At 40.3% G+C, this 19073-nt stretch overlaps 2 protein-coding genes across 2 annotated transcripts; both read left to right on the top strand.

The window, feature by feature from the left end:
* Window positions 1-7248, top strand: lemd1 (LEM domain containing 1). The gene is made up of 10 exons (XM_035522546.2): window positions 1-1174; window positions 2069-2180; window positions 2581-2718; window positions 3129-3190; window positions 4775-4840; window positions 5167-5250; window positions 5702-5782; window positions 5907-6011; window positions 6389-6453; window positions 6549-7248. Exons 1-10 carry the CDS (start codon window positions 980-982, stop codon window positions 6832-6834), a joined length of 1194 nt encoding a protein of 397 aa, XP_035378439.1. The 5' UTR covers window positions 1-979; the 3' UTR covers window positions 6835-7248.
* A 60-nt stretch (window positions 7249-7308) lies between these two features.
* LOC113575469 (N-fatty-acyl-amino acid synthase/hydrolase PM20D1.2) lies at window positions 7309-11367 on the top strand. Its single transcript, XM_027006995.3, has 13 exons — window positions 7309-7733; window positions 8200-8286; window positions 8405-8640; window positions 8741-8827; window positions 8956-9089; window positions 9185-9304; window positions 9565-9640; window positions 9752-9813; window positions 9929-10007; window positions 10100-10171; window positions 10558-10723; window positions 10894-10993; window positions 11135-11367. The coding sequence occupies exons 1-13, from the start codon at window positions 7445-7447 to the stop codon at window positions 11262-11264; spliced, it is 1638 nt and encodes a 545-aa protein (XP_026862796.3). The 5' UTR covers window positions 7309-7444; the 3' UTR covers window positions 11265-11367.
* Window positions 11368-19073: the final 7706 nt, after the last annotated feature.

Raw genomic sequence — 19073 nt, 5'->3', positions numbered from 1 at the left:
TTTTTTTTTTTTTTTTTTACATTTTAAATATATAATTTGCTTCTTAAAATACCTTCGCAGATGTTGCTAGAATAGGGTTTTGCTATTATGAACGTTATGTTGGCGGTCTAGGTTGGTCGTATTTTTTTTCTAGTTACATATTTACATTAGGTAGGTCAGTGTAAGCTACTTTATACAACAGTCCCACATTCTATCCGGCCCCATATAGCAATAATGAGCAGCTCTTGAGTCACAGCAATGCAGTTTGCTATGCACTACGCCTTTTGTGCTTAAAAACTAAAAGCGCAACGTAGCTTTAGGCATCGGGTCATGGATGTATCAAACTAAAAGAGCACCGATACTAAGTTCGTGCGTTTGCTTAATTTGGTATTATAGTTTAATTCATAAAAACAACCACGCTCATACAAAACAAACAAACAAACAAACAAACAAAAAACAACAGCCTTCCTTCACGCCCATAATACTACTTATGGTAAAAAGGCGCAAGAAAGTTTAGCTAGTTAGAGGTCTAATTTATCTTGTTTGGATGTCGAGTTATTGTTAACTCGAAAATGTAGTTATTATATGACTACAGTGGTGAGTTAAGTGTGAATATTGACCAGTGTTGCACATGAACATAAGAACGGCATAGACTGTTTGTAAACTGCAATTGCTAGTATGCCAACTTGTCAGGAATCACAAAATATTTAGTTTGCTAACGCTAGATATTTCAGTACATTACTAGCAATTGATCTACACAGCTAACCTAGCTAAATATCTAAATATGCTACTCAGTTGCTCTGCGAACACCTGTTGTCCATACCATAGCATAGCTGTTGGGAATTTGAGAGGTTATGTGTCTGCGTTGTATGTGCTGGTTACTGAGGGGTTTAAGAGAGCTAACCTAGGTTAGGGTTAGTTTACGTCCCTCCTTGTTCTAGAGAAGTAGCTTAGAAGGTTGCGTGACTTGGGGGCATAAATTGTTTTCCCAAAAGTTGATATGCCGGTCTTTGCAGAGGATCCCGGTCAGTTTTCCAAACAGCGACTTAGGTCCGAACTCATATCGCATAATGTGGAACTGCCCTCAAGAGAAAGTAAGAAACAGGTTTACGTGGAACTTTATATGAAACATGTCGGGAATGAATTCACCGCTGATTTCTCTAGTGATGATGAGGACCAAATTCAGAATGGCGACGTAAGTTCATGACCAGTTCTGCCTGACTACTTTTTCCAAGAGGGCAATTTCCACTGAAGTACTGCAAAGACAGATAAGTAGCTGACTAGCTAGTATACTGGCCAAATCGGCTTTCCATTGTATTGACTGATGGTACCTGTGTCTGAAGTGGAAGTTGATGAAAATACTACTATTATTGCTTCTTTGTTCCTACCGTAATGGAAGTCTACTCTACAGCCAATTAAATTACTGAAACTATATCCATCAGTAACAGCTAAAGTTAGACAAGTAAAGAAACCAAATAGAATCTTTTATTATTTCTCAAGATTGAAACAGGACTCCTCAGGGCACTGGGGTAACATTGCAGCTGTCCCTTATACATATGCGCACACATCAGTTTGGGTGTAATGGAGTGATAAACCAGGGGTGTGTGCACACGCATGTGTGTTATAAGTAGACACCCCTAATTATATATAAGGATTGGGTGTCTGGGTCACACTCTGGAAATCCAGTCTTGGTGTCAGATTTATAGTTTGTGAGCAGTGCTATATTGGCACTCTGAAGACCAGCATTTCAAATACAGTGACCTGATAGAGTGTTAGGGATTTGAGCCAGCTCGGTTTGAAACTACAGTTAAAACCCCTTTTTGATGCACTGTAATCTCTTGCTTTGGTTTTACTGGTGTAATTTGCTTTTAGTTGTATTGAAGTCCTTTGGACATTTCTTCACTTACAGCTAGAAAATTATATTTTGGGGCTGTTAAAGTTTGGACACAGTGTTATCATTTTAAATAGGAATGCGAATAATAGAAATATGATTTCAATATCCTTTGTTACTAATGGCATTTTTATAAGCTTAAGCTGTTTTAAATGTTTCGATTGTGTGGTGATGAATATTGCATGTTTACCTGGATAGGGGGAGACGGAGGAAGAATGGTCGTCAGACATGGTGAACTTGAGCTCATTGACTGATGATCAGTTAAAAGACAAATTACTTGAATATGGAATCAAAGCTGGACCAATTCTAGGTTGGTACATTCAAACCAAAACCCTTTTCTAAAATGTGAAGTGCCAGAAAAATATTTTCTTTTCTTTTTTTAATTCTAAGAATTCACTTATTTAATTAATGTTAATAGTCCATAGATTAGAAAGCCCTCCAGAGATCCACAGTGAACTGCAGCTGCTAAAGTAAATAATTTCAGTGATGTTCTTTGCTTCTCGGGAAGGTTAAAAAATTAGCTGAGCTACATTTTCAGATGTATTTCATCTATGCAATTTTGGGGTTTACTAAATCAAGTTAAATCATCCAAAACCAAAATAAAAATCAATGATTAACTCCCCAACAGGCAGTGACTATTTACATGGCTGTTATTGGATGATTTTTAACAGCTGAGTGGTTTTTAAGTGCTTTTTAATGTGTGGATGCAGCCAGCACCAGAGATTTGTATGAGCGAAAGCTGCACAGACTGTTGGTGCATGCCCCAGAGCATGGGGGCAGTAATGCAGCTGATGCTAGACACTACTCCGAGAGCGAGGAGGAGGAAGGAGATGAAGATGAGGAGTCTGGTAAGAACTACTGTTAATTCTCTGCCCCCAGCTTTTATTCTATCTTGAGCATATCGTCTTGATGATTCGTCATGGGACAGGTTTTCAAGACAGATTTTCCAGACCCCAGCCAGAGCACATTTTTTGCTCTGTTCCCGAATACAGACGAAAAGCAGCAAAATACCCTCCCCAAACAACTGACCTTGGCTCTGCAGTCTATTACATGGCACAGGTGTGACAGGAGCCAGAACAGCTCCTATCACACCTGTGCAGACATGTGGAGTAGCCCTTGAGAACTGGATTTAAAAGTTTTGAAGGTTCTGAGAACATGCTGAGGGCAGCATATCCCCATACAGCAAAACGGCTATCCCTTGCATCCTTTCTTTGCTGTTATTCATTTGTCAGTTATTTTCCTTTTTGCTTTTTTGTAGGATCAGAACTGTATGGCTCCAAGATGCCATCCCATGCTGAGACTAGTGCAACTGCTGGTTCGGTGTGTGAAATCTCTTATTTCTATCTATACAGCTCTATACAGACTTAGTTCTTTGTTGTTGTTGTTGTTGTTGTTGTTTTTAAAAGTTTGGATTACTAGATCACAGAGAGCAGAGTTTTGAGTGTTTCAGGACAAGAACCTCAAAGCTTTGGTTGAGGAGCCCCTATTTTGAGTAAAACACCTATTCTAAAAGAAAAATTTAAATCTGAGGCATGTATAATGACTGAAAATGTTTGTAGCAAAGCCCACCACAAATATAAAACTTTTTTTTTTAAATATAGAAATATAAAACTTAAGAAGTAGAGAATGTCATGGAAATGTAGAGTGCTGTTATGCAGTTTGCTTTATTTTGAAGGATGTTATTTTCAGTCATCTTGTGATTATGATTACTAACTGCAGTTAACTTTTGATTAAATCATTTTAGTGTGTAGTCACAGGAACACACCATGTCTGTGTGGTTACTTTGTCAGGCTGCATGAAGATCTGCAATTCATCTTTGCATCCACAGCAAACACTCCACTGATGCATTAGCACACTTGACTAATGAATAGTTCTGTTTGGAACTAGAAATGTTTGATTGTGATGCAGCAGATACTACAAAACTGGAAGGCTGGAATTAAGGTTGCACCTAATTAGACTGCTCTTCATTCTGCAAGTTGAAACCAGCCTTTGTTCATTTTGCTTTTCAGAAAAAAAAAGTAAAAAAAAAAAAAAAAGAAGTTTGCAGTTCAACACTGACTTCATGTATTTAGTACTGCTTGACTTGAACCACCATCCCTCAAGAACACCTGCACCAAGGCTCTTCTCTGTCCTGGCAGTAACTTCCATTTATGGCATTTAGATGACGCTTTTATCCAAGGCGACTTACAATTATGACTGAGTACAGCTTTAGAAATTGAGGGTTAAGGGCCTTGCTCAGGGGCCCAACAGTGGAAACTTGGCAGTGGTGGGGCTTGAACCAGCAACCTTCTGAGCTACCACTGAGCTACCACTGCACCTGCCTACTTCCACTGGCTGGCTGTATGGCTGAGTCACAGTCTTTTCAAATGAAGATTGAAGACACCTTGTCACTGAATCACTAAGAATCACTTGTAGGGAATTTTTTTTCTCTGTCTTTTCCATTCTAGTTGGGGCTTTATCCTGATAGATACATCAGTGTTAACAATACTGTACTATGATGGAGACTACAAGGCACTCCTTTAAGTTGCTCTGGACAAGGGCAACTACCAAATGCTATAAATGTATGCCTTTTTATACCCCGCTTTGTGGCATGCACACCAACAGCACCGATAGGATAGAAAAATGAGTGCGGGATTAACTAGGCTTATCTGCGAATGTTGCAGGGGTGAAGAATAACTGTTACACAGGTTGATTTTGTTAGACACACACATCTGTTGTTAATAAGCTATAACTGACAAGCAAATAAATAAAACTGTTGTGCAAAATAGTTGAGTCTGTTTAAATTATATAGATGATGTACTTCAGTACATTGTCACAGACCTGTGGCCAAAAGTTCTGTTTGAGCTTCTTGAGGTTGCAAACTTTTTTTCCTTTTTTTTGTCTGCTGCATTTTTGTACTTGCAGGTGGGATTGTCAAATCAGAGCAAAGAAATGTTTTATCCTCAGTGCTTCTTCCCCCCTGTGAGACAGGTACAGTTTTGAGACTGAACAGGTCTTTCTTGTGATAGGTGAGGTGATGGGACGAAGTTTTGTTTTATTTAATCCTCATAGTTTCCTCCCCCCGCCCCTTTTTTTCTGTATTTTTATTTGCAAAATCACACTTTGACTGTCCCCCCTGGTCATTGCACAAATGGTGTATTATGAATGAGAATGATTGGTGCTCTTTGTGCAGAATGAATAATTAATTGTGATGCATTAGCTGTTCATCTTGTTTCCTGTTAATGATACCGCTGTTTTGTGGCTGTGATTTACTGGTTGTGATTGTGGTTGTGGCTGATTGGATGTGTGAATTACAGGGCAATAATCAACAGAGGTCACTGGGGAGCAGTGGAAATAGCTCCCAATTCTTCAGCATCACCCAGCTGGTGGCAGAGGGAAGTGTGTGTGTGTCTGTGTGTGTCTGTGTGTGAAGTGTGCTGTTTTGTGAGATGGTATGTATGTGTCATTGGCCTTAAAGGGGTACACATACACAGATTTTTCCAATTTTTTTTTTTTCCCACCCTGATTTAAATGCTGGAACAACATCCTTTTAGCTGTATAACTAACTTTTCTTTCCCCTTTTAATTAAATTAAAGACAAAAATATTAATTTGAGGCAAACATAGTCAGTGACTTGATGTATGTAAATGTGTTTTAGTATTGTTTTGGAATTAATAGCACATCTAATAGCACAGCATTTAACCAGCTAAACCCACAATTTACCTGTTTTCAACACGTGAACTATCTTACTTATAGAATCTCAGCTTTATAAGGTGTAAGGTGCTTATTTATTACTTCACTGATTGTCCAAGAATGTGAGTTTAATGAGTGGCTGTGTGACCTACAGATGGAGAACAGACTAAGTCCTCAATCAAGGCCAGCAGGGACTGAGAGGGGATGTATTTACACACCAGTGGCCAGCAGGGGGCAGTGGGTCAGTAACCCTACTAGGGGCGTAGTGACTCATTTTTTAAAAATCACACTGATTTAAAAATCAACAGTCACACTGCGGCAAATGCCCAAAGAATGAGCATATGTCAATGTTGTATCTTTATCAGGATCTTCAGCGGCTCAGCAAAAACACCATGACGGATGCATCTCTTTTTCTGACCCCTGAGTGTTTGACCCATCAGAAACAAACTGCCACAGTACAACCAGCTGCTGTAACTCTGCCCTGTCTTTAACATCTCTCTCTCTTTACACTCTGGTGTTTGACTGCAGGCTGTTATCGCACCCCAGGGTCTTAGTTAATGGGCTTTTTCACTCCCTGAACCTCGGAGCACTCCTTTTCTGCTCATTGTTCTCTTCCGTATATCATGTGGATTGTTCTGAATGATCCATTACTATAAGCCAGCCTTTTCCAAACAGCTTTCAGATTCACTCTGTTTGCTCTTAGACATTGTACTCTTTGTTTCTTAATTTTAAGCTTTATAAGTTCATTTGCAGGATGTTTTGCTGCCTCTTCCATATCTTTGTTTTCTTCCATGTTACTATATAATCCACCCCCTCCCTTAGCTGGTGTCTGTTTATATCTCTGTAGGAACCAATAACTGATGTTCTGATGGAGCTGTTCCCAGATGCTGTAGTTACACCAACTGGAATCACGTGAGTTCATTTTTTTAGAAGTGCTTTTACTTTCAATTTACCCTGAATTAATTACATGTTGTCATTTCCCCCCTTTTGATGTCTTGGTTCTTTAGTGCTACTAAAAGACGGCCTATAAAAGGGGCTGCAGGTCGTCCTGTGCAGTTCAAATACCCAGAAACCCTGATGAGTCCCACGGCACAGGTGCGACAGGAAATCCGACAGCGCTTGGTGCCTTTGTGGGTGCAGATTTTCGTCTTTCTGCTACTAGCTGGTCTTCTCTACCTTATTTATGTGTTAATGGAGAACCCTTCAGAGAATTCTTTTAGTGCACTGTTGGACAGCCCGAGTCAGGAGGCAGTCCGTGATGAGGCCACCCTCAGCCGGAGCTGTAAGTCGTAGGTCCATCTGAGATGACTACCTAGACAGAGTGTAAGCTAGTTTTTAATACTGTTTACTGACCTTCAGTGTTTGTATTTGCAAAGAGCTCCAATGTAATCATGAATTTACAAAGTGTTTTTATTATTCGCAGTAAGAGCGTATGATCAAATGTCTGTACAAATATGTGTAAGTCGTGGAATGTGTGTGGTTTGTTGTTATATTTCCCTGTTTTGTTTGTTTGCTTGTTTGCTAAAATGTCTGGCCTGTTCTTTTCTTCTTGCTTAAATTCATGATAAATTCTTGGTTGGAGAGCAACAAGGCCCCAGCTCATGTCCACAGGAGCCACAATACATTTTACTCTTACTTTCTGCTGATATATATATATTTTTTGCTGAATAAATAAATTGTTGATGTTGAGTATTGTTGATCACTGAACTATGCATGATTATTTATTTATTTATTTATTTATTTATTTATTTATTTATTTATATCAATGCAAGACTTCATTAAATACTAACCGCGAAATGCCTTGATTTATGAAACCTGTTGCTCACATGCAATCTTTGTTGTTTGGATACCCCGGTCTACACAGATCAGACGTCTAAAAAACGGTGCTATCATGTGACCAGAAATGCAACATTCAACCTTTGTTCCGGAGAGTCCCATTGAATGTGCCGCATTGCACGCATTCGTTTACCGAAAGATGCTTGTACATAATAAATGGAGAATAATCCGACTCCTCACATTGGTGGGGTTGAGTCTGCTACTGGTATTGTTAATATTGTTTATCGTGGTTATGTCTAGGACGTTCACGTTAAAGGAAAATCTGGGACTTCAGTTTGCACAGTGGGAAAATACAACCATCATATCCGCCGATATAAGCAAACAACAGAGAGAGGTCCTTCTTGCAAATTTCAAAGGTATCTGTGTTAAACTCGTGCATTACAAACCACATAGGTTAACTATTGGACGTAATTTTGAATTTTTGTAAACAAGTTGCTAAGGTTAACCCTGCACCCAACACTTCCTCTTGATACGACTGACGTGTGGACCCAGTGTTATGTACGTTGTGTAGACCTACAGTCCTTTGTTATACTAATGGTGTTGTCTGCAAAATGTAATTATTGTGCGAATAACATGAATTATTTGAGATTCACTATTTGTACAATTGTTTACACAATTAAATATGTACAGTTATTTGTACATGGCGATGGCACAACAAACAAGCTAGGTACTTGCTCGGAAATTTGCGGCATAGCCTAATAGACTATTACTACTGATCTGGCGTCTACTGTCTCCTGTTGCCCTGTTCTTTCTAAAAAATTTTTTTATAATTCTAGTGGTTATAATTCCATAGTTTCCCTTCTTTCCTATTTATTTAATTAGCGGCTATTCGGATCCCTTCTGTGTCATTTTCGCAGACGCACCAGAACACAAGCGCTCTGCGAGAGTTCGACCAGCTTCTGAGAAGAGGTTAGACCCCATATGGCCACTGTCGAAAATCGCAATTAAGTTCTTTCGCCACTGTTTACATTCTTCGTTAAAACCTCTGCACGTAAACTGAAATGCAAGTTACGTTTGTCTTTGGCAGTCTTCCCAAATGTATTCTCATCCAGCCTGGTTAAGCATGAGGTGGTGGGTAACTACAGCCACCTGTTCACTGTACTGGGGACTGATCCGGAACTGGTACCCTACATGCTCCTGGCACACATCGACGTGGTGCCGGCAAACGAGGTGGACGGGTGGGAGGCACCTCCCTTCTCTGCTAAAGAGCTGAATGGATTCATTTATGGACGAGGGACCATCGACAATAAACAGTGTGTCATGGTACGGCAAGCCTGCAGGGCAGTGCCCTTTGTTGGTTAAAGCAATATTACAGTTGTTCATTGCAAACTGCTATTGAATGTGATCGCATCTACCCAACAAGGGGATCCTTCAGGCCGTGGAGTACTTGCTAGAGCGAGGATATGTTCCGCGGCGAGGGTTCTACATCGGCCTCGGCCATGATGAGGAGGTCAGATATGCTTGTACTTTGGGCATTTCCCACAGTGTGATTGTGCTATGCATTATACAACCAATTAGAAGAGGTAGCCACCGCAGGTTTGTCCTGATGAAATGCTGCCTTCTCCTGGCTGTCTTAAGGTATATGGATATAATGGGGCAGTGAATATAGCCAAAGTGCTGAAGAGTGGTGGAGTGAAGCTGCAGTATATTCTGGATGAAGGCCTGGCAGTGATGGATGGAATTATAACTGGCCTGAATGGACCGGCAGCGCTGTGAGACCCTTTCTCTGAGCCGTTTCACACAGCCTCACCTGAAACCTCAATTCAGACTTGGTTTTACCCTCTGTGTGTGTGCCTGTTGGTCATAGGATTGGTGTCAGTGAGAAAGGGCAGGCCACTGTGAAACTTAGTGCCAGTACGAGGCTGGGTCATTCTTCCATGCCCCCAAAGGAGAACAGTATTGGCATTCTGGCTGCTGCAATAACAAGGTAAAAGCAGTCCTTATAACCTCTTAATACTGCATAGTGCAGACCTTACTCTTCTTCATAAATAAATAATTTGCCTATTCTTGCGCTCAAGAGCCATCTGTGAAAACATTGATCTCTGATTTCTTTATTTTCTCTCATTAGTTAAGTTAGTTAGATTTCACCTTCATGCCATGGAATTTGCCAGTAAAGTTTAAATGAATCTAACAGTAGAGCTGACTTTTATAAAACATTCTATTGCCCTTGCACTGTCCTGTGTGCAGGTTGGAGGAGTCCCCAATGCCCAGACTGTTTGGCTATGGTCCTGAGCAGAGCACCTTTGAACACCTGGCACATAAGGCAGGCTCAAACTCCCTCTAGACATTATAAATCAAATCCTGTCATCATTTTTTTTTTGCTTTAAATTTACTTTTTATGAGTAGCTTTAATCACCTCTCATTTACATTGCAGTTTCAGTTCCCTCTCAGGTTCATGATGTCCAATTTGTGGCTGTTCAACCCCTTGCTGAGCAGGTAGCTCATATCTTATATCGTAATATTACGCACAAACCACAGCACTGCTAACTGCCCCATAATTTACTCAACATCATTTGGAGTGGGCATTGAACTGAACAGCTGTTTGTTGTAGGGTAATGGAGAGAAGACCTGACATGAATGCTTTTGTGCGCACTACTACCGCGGTCACCATGTTTAACTCTGGTGTTAAGGTACAGCACTTCTATTTGTTTCATAAATCACATATGCGTAGGGAAAGGTTAATTTGTTGAATCGAGGCATATAATTTTCTCTCCCTCTACAGGTTAATGTACTCCCATCTCATGCAGAGGCCTTTGTGAATCTGCGCATCCACCCTGCCCAAACACTGCAGGAGGTGAGAGGTCACATGTTGTCTTGGGGATATTGACTTTATACCATTTGGGGTAAAGGGAACGTCACTGCTCCGCTTATTATGAGGAGCCAAAAGATTTGAAGAACGCTCACCATATTTTTTTCACATCACATAAAACACATATAACTGAATATAATTTATATAGTAATTTATATAGTATATATACTATATCAATCATTACATATTATTAAATATTTAATATCTAAAAAGCTGAATTCTCTTAAAACGTCTCCTGCCCCAAGAAGTATAATCATAGTACTTGATGCGCATAAATCTAACACGTGCAAATTGCATGACACCCTGAAAATGGAACATCACTTCTGAGTTTGTGACACCTTGCTCCCTCCCTCTTCCCATCTCTTCTGTAGGTCCTGGATTTGATCAAGTCGACTATATCTGACAACCGCGTGAAGTTGGAGTTGGTGGACGGGTTTGATTCCCTGCCCATCAGTTCCTATGACGAGCAGTCATTTGGGTACCAGATCATAAAGAAGACACTGCTGGACATGTTTCCTCAGGTCACAGTGGCCCCAAGTAAGAGTTTCAGGCCTGTTTTTATGCTCATCTACTCCTCATACCGCTACTTCTGAAGTGGTGCTTGTGCCTCTTCATTAAGCTCCAGTTGCGTCTGAAGAAAGCTATTTTTCTGTTCCCTGCCTCACTTTCACCCTGCTGCTGCTCAACTACCTGTGTCCTCTCCTTAGGCATCTGCATTGGCAACACCGACAGCCGTCATTACATGGACCTCACCCAGGACATTTACCGCTTCAACCCGACCTGGCTCAGGCCAGGTGAACCTGAGAGGTGAGTGCCTGGAACTGAGCTAGGGGAGGTGGGTGCTTGGTGGGGGCAATAAAGCCAGATAAGGTCAGAAAGGAATGCTGGGTACTGTAAGAAATACAGTGTATGACATCACCTGCTCTTGTGTTTTAAACTCTTACTTAGAATCCATGGCATCAACGAGAGGATGTCTGTGCAGAACTATGAAGAGATTGTGCTTTTTTACTTTCAGCTCATACAGAAAAGTGACATCCGAATATTACCCCCATCTCATACTGGCCAGCATGAGTTGTGATAAAATATTTTCATTGTTGGACACAACATTTTTGTTTTGTTGAGACTGGGTGAATTAAACTGGGTGTTTACAACTGAACTAACTAACAGACCAGTCATTACAATCTCATTTTCATGACAAGTGGACTCCTCTAAGTTTTTATCATTAGTAATTTACCTTTTTTTTTTTTTTTTTTTTTTTTTTTATATATACATGGATATTGTTTAATTTTTGTAAGAATGTTATAAATGAATTAAGAGACAGGGCAGATGAGGGACTTTTGAAAAGCAGCTTTTAAGGTGCTAGTTCTTCATTCTATAACGTTTTCCAAGTGCAGCAGGGCGCGGAACAGGACGCACAGACTTCCTCGACTTTGTGCAACATTTAATGACATAGAAACATGTACGACAATAGTGGCACTCACATAACAGTAACAGCAAACATAAACACACTTAACGCTAATGACAACATGGGTTATACTAACATGGATCCTAACATTACAATGACCAACAGTGAGGCATGCACTGATGGGGGTTGAATAGACTGACAAAACACTAACGATTAACCCCGTACAGGTGCGTGCCATCGCGGGGGTGTGGCTACAAACAGGCGTGACCCCCCCCCCCCCCCCCACACACACACACACGGCAGGCTGTACCACATGACTTATGGGGGGGGGGGAGCACCCCGTAACACATTCATGGAACGATTCCAACTGATTCATGACCTCATAAGGTTTTAATCCATTTCTCAGAAAGATAGATTTTATTTTGTGCAGGAAAATAAATTCACACATGGGCATTAATGTGTGGAATGTGTTTGCCTGGAATTCTGTGAAGAGAAACGCCTGCCTAAAGACCAGCTGTGATGCATATGATGGAGTTCAGATGGAGAGGGGACATCCAAAACTGGTCAAAAAATAAATAGGTCACAAGCCAGAAAGGGCAAAAACAGTACAAATAGGGCTGGCCACAGAGGAAATATGAAAAATTAGAATATCATGAAGAAGTTTATTTTTGTTCAAAATTTAATAAAAAATGTAAATGTCATATATTTTAGACTCATTATATGTAAAGTGAAATATTTCTAGCTTTATTTTTGTTTTAGTTTTATACCGAAATGTCCAACTTCTGACAAGTATGTTCATTAATACATTCATTAATACAGTACTTGGATGGGGCTCCTTTACCACAAATTACTGCATCAGTATGGTGTGGCATGGTGGCAGTAAGTTTGTAGCCCATGGGCTAAAGTCCAGTGAGTTGGCTAGCCAATCAAGCACAGTAATATCATGGTCAGCAAAACAGTTGGTAGTAGTTTTGGCACTGTGGGCAGGTTCTGAATCCTGGTAAAGGAATCTGCTGAATGTTTGTCAGCAGATAGAAGCATGAAGTGCCCTAAAATCTCCTGGTAGACAGCTGCGTTTACTTTGGAATTGATGAAACCCAGTGGACCAACACAAGCAGATGACATGGCACCCCAAACCATCGCAGACGTCACATTCTATGCCTGTTCACTCTTCCCCTACTTTTCCTTGATTTCCATATAAAATTCAAAATGGACTTTTATCTGAAAAGAGCAACAGTCCAGTTCTTTTTCTACTTAATACAGGTAAGACGCTTCTGATGGTGTCTCTGGTTCAAGAGTGGCTTGATATTAGGAATGCGGCAGTTGTAGCTCTGTTCTTGGAGATGTCTGTGCGTGGAGGCTCTTCAAGCATTGATACCAGCCTCCGTCCACTCCCCGTGAAGCTTTCCCAAGTTCTTGAATGGGTTTTTTTTGACAATCCTCTCAAGGCTACACTCATCCCTGTTGCTTGTGCACCTTTTTCAACCACATGTTCCCCTTCCAGTCAACTTAATTAATATGCTTTGATACAGCACTCTGTGAACAGCCAGTCTTTTCAGCAATGATCTTCTGTGGGTTACCCTCCCTGTGGCGTGTTGATGATTGTCTTTTGCACAACTGGCAAGTCAGCAGTCATGGGGACATGATTGTGGTTGCATGTGCTGAACTAGATGAGAAATACACAGTATTTATACTGTTTGAATAGTACTCAAACTCAAAATGAAATATTCTAATTATTTGAGATAGTGGATTCTAATTTTCATGAGCTATAAGCCAAAAGTAAAACAAAGAAATGTTTGGCATATGTCACTTTAAATGTAATCAATATAAAGTATATGACAGTTTACATTTTAAATTAAATTATGAACAAATTATGCCCCTGTATATTTATAACCTGTAATATTGATTAAGCATTGCTACTGTTTATCTAATAAGCAGTGTACCAATATTTAGGAGTTTCTGGAGGTGGCTAATAAGAGGGTACGTTCCCTCTCAACAAAACTTCCCTGCAAAGTCATCCACATCCAGAGCCCAGACAAAGGCCCTTCCAAACCTTCATTTCATAGCTCTCCTTGGTGTCAAAACCAACCCCCTCATTTCCTCTGGTAGCAAAAGGTACTTTCTGATTGTCAGTACATTTTATGCTGGTTCCATAAAGGATGCTACAGATCTGGTAGGGAATGACCATCCATTATGATGCTATAACATTTTTTAATGGGGATTTAAGTGCAGAAGATGAAGCACAAGGTGGTGTGGCACCATGTGTACAGATTCTTGCAAAGATCCATTAAATATTATTTCACAGCAGGAACTCTTACTGAGAAGGACCAAAGTTCTGTCCTCCGACAGCCAAAATTGTATTCAAACTGGGACTTCTGTGAAATCAAATACACTATATTGCCAAAAGTATTCGCTAGTCTGCCATCGCATGCATATGAACTTGAGTGACATTGCAATCTTAATCCATAGGGCTTAATATGTCGGCCCACCCTTTGCAGCTATAACAGCTTCAATTCTTCTCGGAAGGCTTTCTACAAGGTTTAGGAGTGTGTTTATGGGAATTTTTGACCATTCTTCCAGAAGCACATTTGTAAGGTCAGACACTGATGTTGGCTCACAGTCTCCACTCTAAATCATCCCAAAGGTTTCTATCGGGTTGAGGTCAGGACTCTGTGCAGGCCAGTCAAGTCCTTCCACAACAAGCTCACTCATCCATGTCTTTATGGACCTTGCTTTTTGCACTGGTGCGCAGCCATGTTGGAACAGGAAGAAGCCATCCCCAAACGTTTTCCACAAAGTTGGGAGCATGAAATTGTCAAAAATCTCTTGGTGTGCTGAATCATTAACAATTCCTTTCACTGGAACTAAGGGGCCGAGCTCAACTCCTGAAAAACAACCCCCCACCACCTCCACCAAACTTTACACAATGCAGTCAGACAAGAACCATTCTCCTGGCAACTGCCAAACCCAGACTCATCTATCGGATTGCCAGACAGAGAAGTGTGATTTGTCTCTCCAAAGAACATGTCTCCACTGCTCTAGAGTCCAGTGGTGGCGTGCTTTACACCACTACATCTGACTCTTTGAATTGTGCTTGGTGATGTAAGGCTTAGATGCAGCTGCTCAGTCATGGAAACCCATTCCATAAAGTTCTCTAAACACTGTTCTTGAGATAATCTGAAGGTCACGTGATGTTTGGAGGTCTGTAGCTACTGACTCTGCAGAAAGTTGGAGACCTCTGCACACTATGCGCCTCAGCATTTTACGTGGCCTATCACTTTGTGATCACTTTTGCATTGGTCATGACAATGAATGCACAGTGAATTATTTCCCATCATTAGGTCTATACTGGGACCAGTTGTGAAATAACAAATAAACTAAGAAGCTAAACCTATGAAAAAAAAGTCACAATATATAGATTTTACTATAGATACACTGCCCGGCCAAAAAAAGGTCACAAACACTAATATTTTGTTGAACCGCCTTTAGCTTTGATTACAGCATGCATTTGCTGTGGCATCGTTTCCACAAGCTTCTGCAATGTCACAACATTTATTTCTGCCCAGAGTTTTTCCCCCAAGATCTTGTATTGATGGGAGATTTGGAGCACAGTGCAAAGTCTTCTCCAGCACATTCCAAAGATTCTCAATGGGGTTCAGGTCTGGACTCTGTGGTGCCCAATCCATGTGTGAAAACATATCTCATGCTCCCTGAATCACTCTTTCACAATTTGAGCCCAGTGAAACCTGGCATTGTCATCTTGGAATATGCTCGTGCCAAAAAGAAAAGAAGAAAAAAAAATCCATTGATGGAATAACCTGGTCGTGCAGTATATTCAGGTAGTCAGCTAACCTCATTCTTTGGGCACATAACATTGCTGAACCTAGACCTAACCAACTGCAGCAACTCCAGATCATATCACTGCCCCCACAGGCCTGTATGGTAGGCACTAGGCATGATGGGCACATCACTTCAGCTGCCTCTCTTCTTACCCTGATGCACCCATCACTCTGGAACAGGGTCACTCTGGACTCATCAGACCACATGACCTTCTTCCCTTCACATTGTGCATGTGGAAATGCTCTTACTTTCACTATTAAACGTATCCCTGTGTTCTACTGTTGTTTTTCTACGATTTGATTTCGCCACACCTTTAAGTGATCGCCAGTCATGATCATTCAAGATTTTTTCCCCACCACATTCCTTCCTCGAAGATGATGTTCCTTCCACTTTTTAATAATGCGTTGAACAGTTCTTAACCCGATTTTAGCAGTTTCAGCAATCTCCTTAAATGTTTTCTCTGCTTGATGCATGCCAATAATTTGACCCTTCTGAAACAGATTAACATCTTTTCCATGACCACAGGATATGTCTTTCAACATGGTTGTTTAACAAATGAGAAGCTACTCACTGCAGCAGTTACGGTTAAATAACTTGTTGCCAGCTGAAACAATCACCCATGCAGTAATTATCCAACGGGAGGCGCTTACCTATTTGCTTAGTTAAATCCAGGTGGTGAACATTTTTTTGGCCAGGCAGTGTAGATTAGAAATAGTCAGTTAGTTCACAAAGTTTCACATAGATAAACCTACCAAAAGGACTCAATAGGTAAATTTCTACAAGGTAAAATAAACATAAATTGCTTATTAATGCATTCAAAGGTTATTAACCTAATTGTTTAGAATGTTTTTTTTTTATTTAAATCTTAACTTTAATTTAAAATCTTAAATTAAAACCACTTTTATATACCTGTCAACAATGGCAGATTTGGCATTTCTGGGTCCCAAACAAAGTTGTCTGGGGCCTTAATTAAAGACATTTTGATTTTTTTTTATAGCAAAATACAAAATGCCCACTTTGTACAATCTTTACAATCCTTTTATTGTAGACAAAACTGAACCATTCTGGTTTCTTTTCCTTAATATTTTTTCTTTTTTGGGCACCACTGGGATACAAGCTTTTCACGACTGTGTTCAAGAGTCTTGATTAGCCAGCTAGAGTATTACAGTATCACTTTGGTGTCCAACAATGAAAGAATTTGTTTAGACGTTGTTTTATTTTTTCAGCCAATTGTCCGTGGCCAGCAGTGGGGCTCCTGATCTCTGAGGCCCCATGCCATCACTGCCTATCAAGAGAGTACGTTTTGCCATTATGGACTCAGTTGTACTTATGTATAAGAAAAAAGAAAAGAAATATTTTGTTAGTATTGGTTCCTAATGTGGCTGTGCTGCAAGATCTTTTTAAATGAAACACTTCACATAGTCTTGCATGCTATGTCAAATTAAAGTACTTTCTTTTCAGTCCTATTTATTCTAGATTGCATCTCACTTGATTGAATGTCTGTTTGGCATAATATTGGTATCAGTGAAGAAGGGCAGGCCTTAGTGATGCCAAGTGTTAGTATGAGGCTGAGTCATTCTTCTACACCTCTGAGGTAGAGCTGTATTGGTTTAGTGCCCCTATCCCCCTAAAGTGAATACTTAGATTTGAGAATCTATAATAAGCAGTGTTGGGGAAGCATAGCTTTGCATACCAATGACCTAACATGAAGATGTTGAACTAGAGCAAATCTACTGTAGGGAGATTCACCCAGATCACACAATTCACTTAGCTCTCCGATATCACATAACAGAATCTCTAAGGCCATAGGGAAACTGAAACCTTGGCTAACAGACTTAAAACACCAGAGTATCCTTTGAAATGGCACAACTGAAAACATTGTAAAACACAAATGCGTTTGTCTAATTTCACAAGCATATGCAGCTAAGGTGCCATAGGGAATATAGTTTACAGTTCAGGCTGTGGTAACATTAGCCACTAATGCTATGTTAGAGTTACTCTCAGTGTTAACTGGTAGCCTCCTCACATCTACACTAAGAATTCACAGATGCTGCCCAGAGAGCACCCAGAGGACACTTCTACCAGGACCCAGAGTGTCTGAATATATTCCTGATCAGGACCCAAAAATACATAACTACACTTAAATGCCATAGGCTACAATCCACCCCCTCTTGTAGTCATTTTGGTCGCCCACCAAGAGAGTGAACCTGGTGGTACAATACCCGCTTCATCTCAACTAGTTGGTCTGATGAACGAGACATGTGGTGGGTGGGATAAAGTTTCATGCGCTACGTGTTGATTATATTTCCCTAGGCCAAACTTGATAGTAAAATTTAATAAATAGCCAATAGTGATGCCCACCACTGCTCGATTTCCCCTCAACTTTGCAGTCTGAAGGTGACTCAAAGGGTTATTATCTGTGAGAATGGTGAAATGATTTCCAAGCTGTTATTTACAAAATGTCTCAGTCACAGCCATTTGAGCTTCTTCACAGCCCACAAGAAGCCCAAACTTCATCGAACTGTAGTTGTCCAAATTTCCTTCTGTAGGTTGTAATCCTCTGCTGGCAAAAGCAATGGTGCATACATTTCCCTCCTGCTCTTGGAGAGCACTGCTCCCAACCACCATAGTTAGCATCTACTTTCAAGATAAAAAGGTATTGTGAAAACACAACCATGTCATCAAGGTACAAGAGAGCAGACTGGTACCAGCTGTCCCCAAACATGCACTCTATATGGTGCTAGAATGTGCCTGCAGAGTCCAAATGGCACATGGTTACATTTTGAAAACCCAAAGACATTACAGAAGTCTTTCATATGGCTTTTTCCGCTCTGGCACTAGGTTATAGGTGCAGTCCAGGTCAAGAGTGGAAAGCCATTTTGCCCCAGAGAGAGCACTTAGTCACCCCTCGGTTCTGTGAAGAGGATATACATTGTGACATATTCAAATGCCGTTCAACTGCCAATAATCCACACATAATATCAGATTTACATCTTGTTTGGTTACTAATATGATGGAGATTTTACTGTCCACGAGCAGTTTCATATCGAGAAGTGGGAATACATCAGTAGAGTAAAAAATGCTAATCAGATTTAGTCTACTGCAAAAGTGCCTAAATATTTTTTGCCAGAAACAAATTGCCTTGCTCTTCAGTGTATAGGCTTTAGGCTTTGTGTATCTGCATGTTTCACAACATTTACATTAAATTAAATAATTTGCGTGTACATAACATCACAATGAGGAAAAAACTTTACTAAAGTGGCTAACAAAGTCGGTGTTAATACATTCACCTAATATGTGTCCTCAGATTACTGTTCAATGTCTTTTCTCATTGTAGTTAGTCCATGGCCATAATGATTCTTCCTCATGCTGAGCTGGTTTGGGAGCTAGTTTATCCACGACTTTACCGCTATGACTGCGCAACATATGCACTTTTGGCTGCCTGACAAATGCGTTGCCTGGGCCTGCCTTCACAGTTGTGAGGATGAAAGAAAAAGCGGGCAGGGCTGATCAAAGGGGGTTCAATTACTGTAGAAAAGCAAAGGTAAAATGAAAAAAAAAAATCCTTTCCTTTTATGACTCAGAATTTTTTTGTAGTTTCAGTAGTTAACTACACAAAAATGGCAAAAAAGTAATTAAATT

Source organism: Electrophorus electricus, chromosome 24, assembly GCF_041902795.1.
Source record: "Electrophorus electricus isolate QZ-2024a chromosome 24, ASM4190279v1, whole genome shotgun sequence".
NCBI lineage: Eukaryota > Metazoa > Chordata > Actinopteri > Gymnotiformes > Gymnotidae > Electrophorus > Electrophorus electricus.
Note: the sequence above shows the minus strand (reverse complement) of the source record. Positions and strands in the feature narration are given on the sequence as shown.